The 15,423-nt window shown below is 40.2% G+C and overlaps 1 protein-coding gene across 1 annotated transcript in view; it reads right to left on the bottom strand.

Annotated features, from left to right (window-relative positions):
• The window catches only part of rftn1b (raftlin, lipid raft linker 1b), a 134,566-nt gene that overhangs the window by 55,072 nt on the left and 64,071 nt on the right, over nt 1-15,423 (bottom strand). The window contains exons 4-5 of the mRNA XM_085365909.1: nt 9,191-9,299; nt 892-1,354 (exon numbers count right to left, since the gene is read on the bottom strand). Coding sequence (XP_085222035.1) covers nt 892-1,354; nt 9,191-9,299 — 572 coding nt within the window. The remainder of the gene's footprint in view (nt 1-891; nt 1,355-9,190; nt 9,300-15,423) is intronic.

The following is a 15,423-nucleotide window of genomic DNA, read 5'->3' as shown; positions in this document are numbered from 1 at the left end:
ATTATCTTAATTATCATTCCCTCATTAGGCTTTTCTGTGTAATTTGTAGGGATAGCTGTGCGGTGGGTCTCGTGTCATTTGGACTTAAGAGTCTTGTCAAGTGTGAAAGCTTTGTGAAGTTTTGAAATTTTGACCTTTAATTATTGTTCCCCCAGTGGACCAATTAGTCCTATTTAGTTAAAGGGGTCTATTCACACAACAAAACTGTTTATTTATTCAACTGACTAAAATGATGTGCAGCTGTGCTGAAGCTTTTTGTTTTATATGCCAGGACTTTGTGAGTATTACATTTTTAAAAATGCCTATCACCTCTTTTTAGAAAAGATAGTTGTATCCTCATTACTCAAGAAAACTCTTGAAACTTTATGTGTGATTTTTGGATATAAAGTTGTTATTACAGATATATTTTGTTTAAAATAGGGCTACTGATTTGCCGGTAACATTTTTGTGAGCCAGTCGCCTCTGTAGTCTGTTAATCTGAGTTGTGTCAGTGCTGTCGGGCTTGAAGATAACATGTTGACCTCCTGATGGAGGAGAACCTTTAGAACTGGTTTTAATCAATAGGTCTTCTCCTTGATGATTGAGTGCAGTGATGCTACTTCCATAAAGTGGTACTCATGTGTCCCTGCTTTCCCAAAGTGTTCTCATCATGTAGTGATATATATCGCCAGTTTGTCAGAACCAATTCACTACTTGAAAAAAAACAGACATCTTTGCATCTCTGTGGAAAAATAAAAAAAAGGTTTCAGGTCTTATCATCACATTTCTGCACTCTTTCCCCAGATTCATTTATTTTTCACAGCTCTGAAGTCCTCATTTACATGATTTTTCCTTAACACATCTTTTCCCTCTTAGCTTCAGCGCATGACGGTAACCATGGAGAACACTTACCGTCACCTCTCCGCAGCCGGTATCTTGGCCTCTCCTTTGTGTCCGTGCTGCTGTCTTTGTTATTATTATGAGATGCTGAATCCTCCTCTGTCAGTGCCTCACTTTGTTCTGACACAGGAGATGCTGCAGGTGAGACCTCCTCCACCCCTGGCCCTGATTCATTCCCAGTGTTCTCACTTTGATTCTTCTTCCCACTTGGTTCTTCTTCTCCAGCCTTGCCAGAGGCTTCGTCATTCCCTTCCTTCTCCACCACGTCAGCTCCAGCTTGAGGTTCTGCATGATTGGTGGGGCTTGAGGGGTTTGAGGGGCTACAGCTTCCCAGGGAGTCAAGCACAGAGCAGGGGCTGGAGTGCAGAGACAGAGAGGGGGTGTCGGGTTCTCTGATCCTGGTACACGGGGCTCCGTATGGTTCCTGGACAAATCCTACAAACATCACCCCTTGGTCAGCGGCATCCTGTATCTGCTGTTGGGAGCAAGGACAATGAAGAAAAAATATTAAAAGCCAGAATGATGACAACAAATGATTTACAGTGCCTTATTTTTGGTTAAATTCAAGTAAAAACAATCAGTGATTTGACAGAAAATAAATCAGATGCTGATTTATATCAGTATTATTAAGGCAACAACATGTGATCATTAGGCAGGGATAGCTCAGTAGGTAGAGTGGTGGCCCCATGATCGGAAGGTCGGGGGTTCGACTCCACTGAACGGCTACCCTGAGGTACCCCTGAGCAAGGTACCGTCCCTACACACTGCTCCCCGGGCGCTGCACTGGTGGCTGCCCACTGCTTCACTGGGTGAATGGGTTAAATGCAGAGGAACTATTTCCCTATGGGGACTAACACGCACACTTTATACTTACTTTACTTTACATAATAAAACATTATCTTTTTGAGGTTCTGGAACCCTGGTGGTACCAAATCTGAAGTTATCTCTGTATTTGTGATCACAGGACATAATTTTTGGTTACATCTCATCACAGAAACTGTTTATCTACTATTGGTGATACAGAGTAGCTGCCAAAATGAGATCTTATAATCATCAGCTGAAGACAACTCTTCTGAGGAAGATCGAATTTTATCAGACTTTTATTTTTAGTCATGACTCGAAATGAAACCTTGAAAAATGACCATTGCTGCCAGAGGCTAAGTCAGCAGGCTAATTATTCTAATGTTTAACATGCAAGATGAAGATGTCCACTTGTAATTTTATTGACATTTTGGAAGCTACAACATGAGTCAGCTGATCAATTAAGTTATCTGCAGACTAATTAGTGGCAAAAATAGTTGTTTTAGCCCTTGAAATGTCTTGAACAGTATCCAGTGATCAGGATCCAGATTAAGAACAAGGAGACCCCCAAACAAATCTTTCCCAAGAGAGCTGAAACTAAACTTCAGGAGTTGGTTTGAAATCAGATAACTTGAATTGATAGTTTTTTTCTTTCCACGGCTTCATGGAGTTGTTTGCATCTGTTAAATTTTAGTTTTCCCTTCACTTCTCTTTATTCCTTTCCGGCAGCGTCTCCAATCACAGTTTTGATTAGATTGGAACAGCCACAACCCTGTACTCAGACCTGGGCCACATCCCAGATTCAGCGCTCTATTGTTTTCTCTGTCTTGTTGTTGTCTGGCCTTTTACGTCAATATTGGGGTTCTGCTACAGAGCGAGATTGAAACGTTAACTGTCAGGGAATGTTAATGATGCCATTCTCCATTTCTGCCCTGGTCCACCAACCAACCCCCTCTCCAAGCCAAGGCGGCACCCATCTCTATCTCGAGTAACATTGAGGGAAGAAAATAAAAATCAAATTGCAGGTTATTCACTATGAAATTAAATTGGAAAACAGTCACATTGTTTCCAGCCATATTGTTTAATATCAGCTGAATGCTCTCTGTGTGCTTCCACATCATATTCCCCATACCAATATGTTGAAATGGAATTGCTGAGATAAAAGGGAGCAACTGGTGTATCTCATTTAATGGTAATGCAGGCAGTCAAAGAGAGAAATGAATGGCTCTGACTGTATAATGTTGGTGCAGTTGATAGAACAGTAGATTCAAACAGCAGGCTGTAATGATTGAATTTATTTTTGGTGCCATTATTATTGTTATCATCATCATTTCATTAAACCCCTTGCTTGACAATGTAGAACCATTCAGATTAGATTTCTTTCTCAAGAGACATCTTGACAATAGACCACCAGCATCGGGACTTTTGTTAAGACTGCAGATAACCACAAAGATAAATGACAAAATGAGAGTCACAAACAGTGCGTTCACACAACAACAGCAGAGCCAAAGCAATGCATGCACAAATAATGTCAAAAAGAGTGAAAAAAGAGTAGTTTCCATTCACTAGAAAATCAAAACTGCAAACATTTGCTTGCATTGCATCCTTATATCAATTATTTGTCTTTTTCCCTCCTTTGTGTTGCAGTCCAGCTGCTCTTCATTTCTGCTCCTCATATGCATATACAATCTTTGTCTTTTTCTAACAACACAAGTGCTTTGAACACAAATGTTAATCTGTACAAAGCCATACCACCACTTTTAAGGTGTATACAGTGTTGCTGGGGTTAGCACCAAATCACAACAGCAGTCACCTCAGGGCTAATTTATATTGTGAGGTAAAGACCCTACAGTAAGACAACATATCATAAATACTGATTTGATCTCGGGGATTTTTTTTTTTTTTAGCTTTTGGCTCCTGTTTGGTTTCACTATTGTTCCAAGTGTACCGCGAGTCCTTGGTTCCTTGCTCTATTGTGATTGTTCTCATCATTAGTTTCAGTTTTTGTGTTTCCTTGTGTCATCGCTTTTGTTTGTCTTACATTTTATTTCCTCCTGATTGTTTTGATTGTCTGCACCTGAGTCTTATTTCGCTCACCTGTCTCTTGTCTATTAAGTCCTCTGTGTATCGACTTGCCCCTATATTGCTGTGCTTTCATGTTTCTCTGTGTGCTCTATGATCTCTTGTGGGTTTGGGGTATTTTGTTAGTTTATCATTCTGTTTACAGTTTGAATAAATGCTTCATTTTTGTTTGAATGCCTTCAGTGTCCTGTGCTGCACATTCTGACACAATAAAAAAAAAACCCTGACAATGTAAACAGATGCAAAGTCAGAAGATCACAGGTTACATCTCATCATTTGAAATACTTAAACAAACAAACAAAAAAACAGTCAACCTCACATTATTACTAGAGAATTACTCAGTTCATTAGGGGGTAGGTCTAACACTGTTTCACTAGAGCCAAACAAATGATACACCAGCCAACCAACCGGAATACTGAATTACCATTATTTTCCTAACGTGGGAAACACATTGTTAACCTGGACACTAAAACTACATTCTGAGTTTCAAAAATGCCCGGTCCCCACAAGTATAGTAAACTTCCAATTTTTGGTCCCCACAAACATATGAATACACACACACACGCACACACACACACACACACACACACACACAAACACATTAACATATTGTACTAGTAAGTTTCTTTTCTTTCCTACACAGCAGAAATGAAAGTGTTCACTGGCAAGAAAATGTAAACAAAAAAGAATTCACAATACATGGTGACAGCTTTGTACACTATTTTCAATGTTTTGAGCAGCTTAATAATAACGTGGAATGATTTTAATAAATAAACTAACATTATTCTTGCTTTCTTAATGTGTTTGAGATCATCAGCTGTGCTGTATTGAAGTTATGTCGACTACAGCAGCAATCCAGCAATAATGGAAAGAACTTGGATGAGTAGAGAAACAACAGTGCATCATTAGTTTATGACATGAAGGTCAGTCCAGCGAGTTACCAGCATCACAAATTGCCAATTAACAATGTCTCAAATTAGAGTCAATGCTTCATAAGTTCACGCAGGAGGAACTCATCATCAGCACCAGCTGCTGGGAGGAGTCTGTGTGAATCGGGCCTTTAAGGCTCAACTGCTTCAAAGGAGCCACTACTGAGGAAGACCTAAATGCACCTCTGTAAGAGATGTTTAACTGAGAAGGACAGTGATGGGCTGCTTCATCAGATGTTCTGACCTCGACAGTTACCCAACTTCAGCGCAGCTTCAACTGTTCTGGCATGAGATGAACTAAAGAGTGGAAAAAGTTTGGAAACTCTTTTAAAACTTTTGAAAAAACTCCAGGTGAGCCGAAAGTGTTCAAAGTCATTAATGGAATCTATTTTGACACCTTTCTGCAGCTTCCACAAACCTATTTGTATCTTCAGCAATGATCTACAATGCAAAATGTGATGAAAACCCCTTAAAATGTCTCCCAACTTTTGACCGTTACTGTATGTTTATATGTTAATAATGGTGAAAATGTGTTTCTGTCAAAAACTGTCCAGTCTTCAAGTGTTAGTTTTTCTTTGTTTAGAAAACAAATGAGCTTTAACGTCTAACAGTTATTGAGCATAATTATGAATAGTTACTTTGTAATTAGACTTTACATTTACTTAAACACAGAGAAAGCAGTTTGACAGCTTAAACCTAAAAACTGCACCTTAATGCCTGTGTGTAAATGTCTTTGTTTTACTCAGTTTCAAGGCATTTCATAAGAAAACTGAACTTATTGGAATATCACTGTCTACTAATGAGAGTAGTTTGATTTTTTTTAGATAAAAAGAAGAAGTGGTTTGAGAGTTACTGCAACTACAAGACTGCTTGTTTGGCCACATCAAAGAAGGGTTAATGTTATTTCTGAAAATGAGAACAATTGCTAATTCAGGAGTCGTGTCCTGCATATACTGCTGGGGATAAAAGAGTAAATGGAGAATAAAATTAAAAATCAGCATTCCTCTGAACTTCTCATTTTAAATGAACACACAAGTCACTCTGGCCCAGATGGAGCCACCTCAGGTCAAGAAAATGAGGATTTGAGGTCGAAATCACATCATTTCTCTTCATTAGCAGAAATGATGCTGAGCACAAACTTGATGAAAAAATATTCAGGAAGTAGCTTCCCTGATACTGCCACCAGAATATCAACAGCCTGTAGTGAAAATCCCATTTCAATTTTGACTTGAGACCACATTTTCTATTTCCCCCGTAGGTTATTAAAGTGGCACCAGGAGGAGGTGTCTGAAGGTCAAGATGAAAACCCCGGAGAGAGAGATAGAGAGCGCAGACAGAGTGAGGGTAGAAATGACAGAGGCTAAAGGGATAATGACAGAGACTGAGACAGAACGGAAGAAAAAGGACTGAATATGAAAGTTGAAGAAAGGAAAATGGAGGCAGCAATAGAATCCAAGAGAGTATCTCAAGAAAACTGCCCTCTTTGCTCCTTTCTCTACCACTCATCCATGTCCACTCTCCTTTTAATAGATTTGTAGCATGGCCTCCTGCTCCTACTTCAGCAGGCGTGTAGCCGCTCAGTAGATTAAAATGATAACCAACAGTAATGAGGTCCTACAGGACTGCAGTTGCATGACTAATCGAAGGGCAAAATGCAGAGAAAGGTTCAGAAGCGGGGCTCAAAAGGCCGGCATCGGGGCTGGTAATATATAGATTAGGCAGGAGAGTTGAATCATGATGAAGCAGCATTTCCAGCCTGCAAAAGAGGAGGGTGTGTCGTATATATCATCTGAAGTGCCATTTCAAGCAGGCTTTCAGCAGCAATGTATTCACAACAGTGACATATGATACACAGCCAATTCATTATTAAATCAGTGATTTCGAATCTCTGGCTCCTGTTTGGTGCTTTCATCTTCTCTATGGGAAATACATCTATGCAAGCTGCTTGGTTTGCTAATTAACATTAGACGTGAACCATGAGGGAAACACGGCTTTTATCACAGATAGATATGTGCAGCTTCACTGAGACACGGGGGCAATATTCTGTATTTTAAAGTTATACGATAACTTTAAAATACAGAATACATTTATTCTGCTTCATATCTCAACATGAGGACCAGCAGAGGATTATCAATACCACAAATCATAAACACCAAAACCCACTGAAGTGCTAGCTTGTTTGCAACTAGCTCGTGGACAAGCTAGCAGCTACAGAACCAATCAGAGAATAAGTGGAGAGCAAAAGACAACTGTAAATAGAGTGGATTTTGACTAAGATTCAAAGAATGAGACCACAGTTTGATACCAAGTTCTCATTAAAAAAAACCATCACGTTCACTAAATAAATAAATGAATAAAAAGAACTTTTTATGTACAACTCTGGTTCTAATAATTTGGGTTTGCTCCTTTATTACTGTAAGAAAATAATTTATGAGACAGCAGGTGCTTACGCCAGGTGTCACATAAAATTCTACCAGAATATTTCAATGATATTTCTGATAACAATTTCATTTCATTGATGCTTACTGACAGCAGCTTTTCTAAGTGTAAGTAAATAAAGAGTATTTTCCATCCTTATTTTCCACTGAACTCAGTGGAAATGACGCTCTTTCAAGTTTGAAGTGTGAAACTATTGAAACAAGGTGGCAGCAGCAGCTTTAGAGTGCAACAGTGACACAGCGTAAGTCAAACATAAGCACAAATGTATTTGAAGTCATTTTAAGTATAAAATAACTCATGAACATTTTAGTTTAACAGAAACTAGACTAAGAGAACCTTGTAACTAATCAGAAGCTGCACACTATTGTCACATAATAAAGCTGAAAAATATTCTCCACCAGGGACATTGTATGTTGGGTTAAGCTTTTAAACCAGCTGCTTAAACTCCCTGCTTTTCCACCCTGTAACCCCATCAATAAAGTCCATTCACCATTCATTTTGAACAAAAATGAACAAAGTGCAGCTAGCAAGTGCACCAGTGGTGCTCTGTTCAATTATTTGCTTACATTTACTGCATGTGTCTTCTCCTTCATCGCCTTGTTGGTCTTAATAGTGTGTTTTTGCTTGAAGTGGTGAAAAATTGTTTTATATAGGAAGTGAGCTTAATACAACTCTAACAACAATGTAACAATGATTTTAAACTTTGACATTAATTTAAAAAACAAACTAAAAAACAAACAAACAAATCTTACAATTATGGTTATGTGGTGCAATTATCCAACTAATTAAGACAGCTGCCGATTACGCTGTTACTATTTTAATACATCAGCTGTTTAACACTGAATCGGTCCAGCTACTCTGTATTTTATACCAAACAATGTAAAACAAAATTAGCAAGCAGGAGAAGAATCTGTTCTTCTGAGGTGAGATGGAGGTGCAGGTAAAATGACTCTATTGCTGCTCATTATTTGCTAATTGTTGGTGGTCTGTCAGTATTTGGGTCAGCTAATCTCATTTTGGATTGGATCTAATTATGTGGGTCGAGGCTGGAGATGCTCGGGTAACCTTTGATCAGATCCCTCTTTTATAAAATAATTATCTTGGGTTTAGGTAGATTTTTTTTACCATTCTTTAATCTGACTAATGCTCATACTAGACGGAATTACTTACTGTAGGTCTGGTGCCCTCTCTATGTGTCACAGCTTTTAGTTAATAATCCTAAACTATAATATTTTGCAAAGACTGTGGATCTTGTACTATTTAGTCACCATTTGCAGAACAACTAGTTTTCTTTGTAGATAATTTGCCATCATACTCATGGCAAAAATTGTTGAACATCAGAGCAGAAATGTGATTTTTTTCGCGAAAGAAAAACAGACAGGATTGCAGAATGTGGACATGATGTTGAGAGTATAGAAAGAGCACCTACTGGCTGCTAAAAAAGAGCAACACATAGCAAACATCAGGGAAATCTGTTTGTGTGAAACTCCCCTTATCAAAAACAAAATATCAGCCCATTTATCTCACATTTAAATCACCAAACATCGGTATCCAATATCCATTTGGCTCTACTGTATTTTACCAATAACAATTCAACACTGCAGATATGACTGAATGAAAGAATGAAACAGAATGAAAGTTGTAATGTTGCTATTAATTTGTGGAATATTTCCATCTTGCTACTGTCTGCGTTTTATCAAGGTGTAAGGTTGCAATTATGTCAAACTTTGTCACTCCTCTTCATTGGCAACTTTGCTCCAAACATTCGGTGACAAGGTGTTATTAAAAGATTACAACATGATTGCTTGCTGGCAGAGCTGTAGGCATTTAAGTGTTGTGTTCTCTGGCTCTTCAGACAAGGTGACATGCTGAATAAAGCAATTTAAGGTTTGGTGGCAGAAATAATGACGTCTAGAGAAACCACCAACTACATTCATCTGCTTGGAGTAAAAGCCACCGCAATTTCTCTGCAATCATCCCTCCCTATCTCTTGCTATCCTCTTTCCAGCTGGGCACAACCTAACAAGACATTCAGCTTGGCATTTGTAAAACAGACCTACCTTCTTGACGTAGCCCTGGATGAGCTCTGGGGTGGGCACCTGCTCAGCAGACAGGCACTCTTCCAGCTGTAGTTTGCATGGTGGGCTGACTGGCTGGCTCCTTTCCACCCTGCATGCAACACAGTTGGGGTGACAATGAATTTCAGCCTTCCAGTGAACCGGCCTGTTGAGCAAATGCTCAGAATACATAAAGCCACCGATGGAAACCCACCTTCACAGCCAGCTTAAAATGATAAAATTACAGTCACAAACAGGGTGCTATTGACAGACCCAGGAATCAAATACAAAGAACCCTCTATCAACAAATTATGCTGCATCAAGAAGCTTTGTTAATGCTATTGTTGCCCAGTGGGAGGTAAAAGAAAAATACAATAACACTTAAGTGAGGCAAAGATCTACATGGATGAAAGAAAACACACACAGTAGGCAGAAATTTCAATGCAAATCTCATCTGCCCCCCCTCCCCCCTGCAGCCCTCCCCTTTGAAGCCATATCAGTATTTTGAGCGCAGAGAATCTATTTATATGATATTGTATTTTCCTACTTTGTCCTCTGCAGGAAATCCCAGAGCCAGCCCCAAAGAGACTAATGCCCCAGCTTCTATCTCCCAGCTTCTCATCCTGTTGACAAGGCGAAGAAGCCCCACACACAGTTTTGCTCAGGGTGCAGCTGAGTCAGTGTGCACATACAGTACGTGTTTGCGTGCAAGGGCTGTACGTCTGTGCTCTGCATGAGCTCTGGCTTTACACGGACACCTGATGTGCAGGAGGGTAAAAGATGCATGCATGCAAGCTGCTGTGTGTATTAGGGGCTGCCCTTGCAACTTCTCAGTTCAGGCTCTGAGTGAGCGTACGTGTCTCATCCTCTTTGTGTGTCGCTGTGTGATCCTTATGCTTTATCGCAGTGATTTTCCTGCCACGGCTCCACTGGATGTATCAAAAGGAGTAGTTTTTGGTGAGATGTGCTAAGAAATACATCAGAATATATTTTCAATGCAAACAGACCACAAATAGTTGTTTTCTTCAGGTAATTTAATAAATGTGAATTTGTATTAAGATATGCTTGTTGGTGGATTATTTTATGCTCCCTGCACTTTCCCCTGGTGAACTAGCCATCACCTGGCCCTTCAGCTCACAGATGAGTGGCATAGATAGTTTTATTTAACCCTAAGCAAAAAAAGAAAATAAACCCATTTACAAAATGACAAAATACTTCTTTAATGTTTGGCCGGCTGGAGCCTATCCCAGTCGCCAGTTTGTCTCGGGGTCATACTTACATGAAAATTACAAATTAAATGGCAACTGCAGTCTCTGAACAAATGACATCTATAGAGCTTTGTCAAACTGTTTTTTTCCAAGCTGACATTATCGCGAATGTCCTTATTTTTCTGAAATTTCCAAAACAAGTTGGTGGGAATTTCAGGATTGAGTAGGGAACTGCTAACTTCGTCTGAGATAGCAGAAGCGAACTTTAAGTGCACATAGGCTTAAAGGGACAGAAGCTGAGGCTGTTTCAGCCAGAAAATGTACTGAGAGTCTGCATAAATGGCCAGTAAAAAATGAAAATCGCACTTATTTTTGAGCTGTGAATCATGAAAGGTTTCACCAGTAGAGCCCCAGAATAAAATACAGAGCTGAAAATGAACATAATAGCACCCCTTTAAAGCCCAAACTGTCAGATTTTTTTGGCATAAAAGACACTTTTATAGTCACAGGGAAACCAAGAGCTCATTTATATATATTTTTTTTCATTTCACTCTCATTTTCAAGCTATTTTTTTCTTCCTTGTCAAAAACATCGAGCATGTAAAGTAAAATATTGTATTGCATTTTCACTTTAAATCCAGGCCTATTTGCATATTAGACCTCAGAGTATGAGGGATTACTGAGTCACTTCACTTGATCGATTAAAAAAAAAACAAGCAGGGAACGCACATACTTTGCTGTCACTGACACCCATCGCTCAGTGTATACTGCTGCCGCAGCATACAGCAGAGCAGAAACTGGGCCGGCTGACTTGTTAAGCAAAAATTTCACACACTCTGTGAAACATTCATTACGACGAGCTGGGAGCTTCTTCTTCTTCTTTTTTTTGCAGCGTCATAACAATCAAAGGCACAACGGCAAAAGCCTGGTGGCACTGCCAGAAAAGGTACATGTATCCCCTGTTGGTTGCGACATAAATCTGAACCAACCAGCTCGGCTGGGCTTCAGGCACTTCTTCAGGAAACAAAACAGAGAAATGGAGACAGAGATGCTGTCAGCTAGTAGAGTTTACACGGTGCAGCAGAGAGGGAAGCATTTGTTTTGTTACAGTCTCAGTTTTTAAAATCTGATTTCACATTTTCGACCTTATGAAACATGCTTTGAGAAAACACCCAGAGGTTTATTGTGCAGTTATGTGACAGAAGTTTCAAAGGATGAAACAAAGTGTCCTTCACTTTACTGGATGTTGAAGAAAAATTAAAACAACGTCCGATCATTTGCCATTCAAACAAAAGTGATTCAGTCCCTCTAAAAGACTTTAAAATAAATAAATCACTCTGAAGCGCAATCATTTCCTTTACTTTTGTGCTATTAAATGTTTTCTATGGAGGAGGTTTGGAAAATAATACTAAACGTTCATGGAAGAGACTTCTGCAAGCAGAGAGAAGGAAAGGGCAGGGGAAACAATTCAAACTGAGCTCTCAGTCCTGGAGGGAGGCCTTGGGTTAAAAATAGCAGCTGCATCACCTGCAGTCCATCTTCACTGTGTGAAACGGTGACTTTTCATGCAGCTTGCAGCACCGGCTGTCAACCCCTAAAGCCTCGTGTGGTTAGACGGGTGTCAAATGCCTGCCCACCTATGTGGAGCTCCCTCCTGTGTGAGTACACCTGCTCCACTCCATCCTCTCTCGTCTCTTGCCACAGACGGGTCACATGCTTTGTTTCTCCATAGAACATCTTTTGTTAGACTAATCACTCCCACTGGAGCTGAACGTTCACATGGAAACTAATTGCATATTACCTGTTAATGGCTTGCTTTGGGATTTGTTTTAGCATTGTAGTGGCAACATCATCTGTAAATCTGTGGTTTCCAATTACACTTTGTTCACTGAAGTATGAAAAGTGATTCTGTTGATACATTATTGTTTTCCAGTGGACACCAAACTGAAAAAATGTCCAAAACAAGTTTAGTTGTTGTCTATTATTCAAAATATTATTCTCAGAACAACGCTCTGAAGATAACTTTTGGCGACTCACAGCTCGATTAAGAAGAAGAAGATATTTGGTTAGCGATTGGTAATTCCTGGCAATAACCGCTTACTTCTTTGGTAATAGCTGAGATCATAGCTGTCTCCCCATAAACCAAAAACAGACTATTTACCCCTGAGTGTTGCTCAATAAAGAGTTAGGTATTGCAACATCCAGTCTGAGAGCCCACTGGAAATCATCTGATGACTTAACCACTTGGGAAAACAGGCAAATTTTCTAGTGTAGCAGAAGGCCTTGCACTTGTCATTGTTTATAAATACTGACACATCCATCCACCCATCCATTTTCTTCCACTTATCCAATTTAAAGATGCATTTGGGAAGGAGCCTATCTCAGATGTCATAGGGCAAGAGGAAAGGTACACCAAGGACAGGTCGCGAATCTCCTGCAGAGGTATCACAGGGAGAGGATACAACTTGGGCTCACCATTTCACCTAACATGCATGTCTTTGGATTGTAGGAGGAAGCTGGAGTATCCAGACATGGGGAGAGAGTGCAAACTTCACCCAGAAACGCCCCAGCCAGCTGGTGGATCCAAAGCCAGGACCTTCTCGCTGTGAGATGACACTGCTAACCACAGCAGCCCCAAGCTGCACTAAATATGGATGCATTTAAAGCAAAGCAAATGATAAATCATCACCAGGTGTTAATCAGTGTTTTCAAGGTTTCACTTTTGCAAATGTTGTATATTTTCTGCTCTGCACAAGGACTCTTTAGTCCCAACAAAAGCCTAGTAAATGATGATCGAGTGACAACAAAGACAAACCAGAAAGGTACCAGTAACAAACATCTTGTGCCCTTCTCACAGATGCTGACACCCAAAATATACATTTTACAATAAAGGTAGATGGACTGGTTCTTACAGAGCACTCTTCTAAATCTAATTCTAATGTAATGACTGCTCAGAGTGCTTTTTGCTGCAAACCACACAAGCCACATTGACCTATTCACACATTATTTGTGGGTTCAATATCTTGCTCAGTGGCACTGAGGGAGCTGCTGACTGAACGACTGGTTAGTATATGACCAGCTCTACCTCATGAGCCACAGCGGGACACTTAACAACTCAGTTCTTTTGTTAAGGGGGAGCTGTGGCTTCACTGTTAACCAAAGTGGTGGACATACTAACCACGAGAGCTGTCACTCTCGTTACCCTGTTGCTTATCTGCTTAAAACCTGATTACAGCATTGGATGGATATTCTTCAACTTGTGGGCCAAACTTGCCTCCAGCAACCTGAAAACCTCTCAGCAAATGACTTATCCCCTCTTTTACTTGCCCACAAAAACTGATACCATTGCTGAAATCACAACCTCTCACCTCCTGTATTATATTTCATAGAAATATATAGCTAAAACATACTTTCACTTACACTAAGTAAGCATGTGTGCATTCAGTAAAATGCTTTAAGTCATTACTTTAATATCACCCAATTGAGGAAATGGCTTGAGAATAGTTAAACTGCACTCTCTGTATGCAAAAAAAGCTTTTCACTCACACGGCAGAAAGGAAGTCAAGGGTGCATAAAAGCATTCCACGGCAAAGTCAGCGAATGACTCAAAATATGAATTTCCTTCTGGCCTTTTTGCATCAGAAACAAAGTCGTGTCAGTCCTCTCCCACCCCAACTCATCTATTGCTATGACGACACAGTCAGGGTGCATCTGAACCCATGTTTAGCACTCTGCCACTGTGGTGCTTTAATAATACAGCACAACTCTTCTAATGTCACATTTTCACAGGTTCGTGAATAATTTCACCAGAGCGAATCCCCCCGTAATGGTTTTCAGACCGTACCTCTTTATTTTCCTCCTTCTCCATCCCTCTTGCACACTCTCCATCCTTATCCTCCCTCTCAACCCATCTCTCACTTTCCCTGCAAGCACACAGGAGCTCTTTGCAATTACCCAATAATGATGAATATATCCCATCAGACATTGCCTGCTGAACTGTAACCCTATTCCATCGTGACCAAATTGAACACTGGAAAATTTGACAGTTGACATTTTAAATTTTCAAACGGTGCAATCCATTTTGTATGCATTTCTTCTTCTTTCCCATTGCAGGATGTAATGGGCTTGAACACCACCAGTGACAAATTAAAATATAGGGTTTTTAAAGTTTTACCCCCCCCAACAAGATGTCAGTCAGGTGACTGCATCTGAACATGTGTAGATGACATAACGGTGAATGTACACAAGCTCTCTGTTAAATTCCCACAGCATCACCCCGTCCATTTGAATTGCCTTGTTGACTGAGCCTTTCACACTGAGGTTAATACTGTAGAGACTTAACTGGGATTGTGTCTGCAGACATACTGTGCATGTCAAATATAAATATAGCTGCTGTACACCAGTCAGCTCCTCTATTTTGACTTTCACTTTGTTTTCTGTATAGTCACAAAAAGCTGTTCATTTTGGAGCGATGGATGAATGGCTGCCTGCTGACATGTTTTCATTGTAACCCTCCACATCCCCCCAACCCCTGCACCCCTCCCCACCTTCTTCTTCTTCTTTTGATCCCTGGGCCTGACAGGGAAAGCGAACAGCAGAGGAGATGTTCTCCTTTCTGGTTTTGCTGATTTCTCTTCCCTGATCCCCTGGTGGAGTTTTGGATTCCCTTGGGCTGGTGCTGATGTGAGCAGCTGTCTCCACGGTGACAGACACTGCAGATAAAGCCTGGGCCTTGCATTCGGTTGAGGCCATCAAAGGATGGTAAACTTCCCTGCCCTTTTCACTCAATCTCTGTCTCTCCTTTTTTTTTTAAACAGCATTCAGCCTCCTTCTGTCTTTTTCTTTCTATCCAGCTGTGATTCTCTTTCATTCCTCTTCCCCCTTATGGTGTCCCTTTTCACAGGAGCAAGGCAAGCATGTCTTTAAGAAAAAAAAATACAAGAAATGCAGTCTATTCAGCTGCTGCCCTTTCACTCAATGAGTCAATATTTTTGCTGTCCAGTTTTCCAGAGCAAAGGGGAGCAGAGAC

This window comes from Diplotaxodon limnothrissa, linkage group LG11 (genome assembly GCF_057381915.1).
Source record: "Diplotaxodon limnothrissa isolate DT_005_m linkage group LG11, D_limnothrissa_male_GT1.1, whole genome shotgun sequence".
Classification (NCBI taxonomy): domain Eukaryota; kingdom Metazoa; phylum Chordata; class Actinopteri; order Cichliformes; family Cichlidae; genus Diplotaxodon; species Diplotaxodon limnothrissa.
The sequence above is the reverse complement of the archived record's forward strand: the minus strand, read 5'-3'. Positions and strand labels throughout refer to the sequence as shown.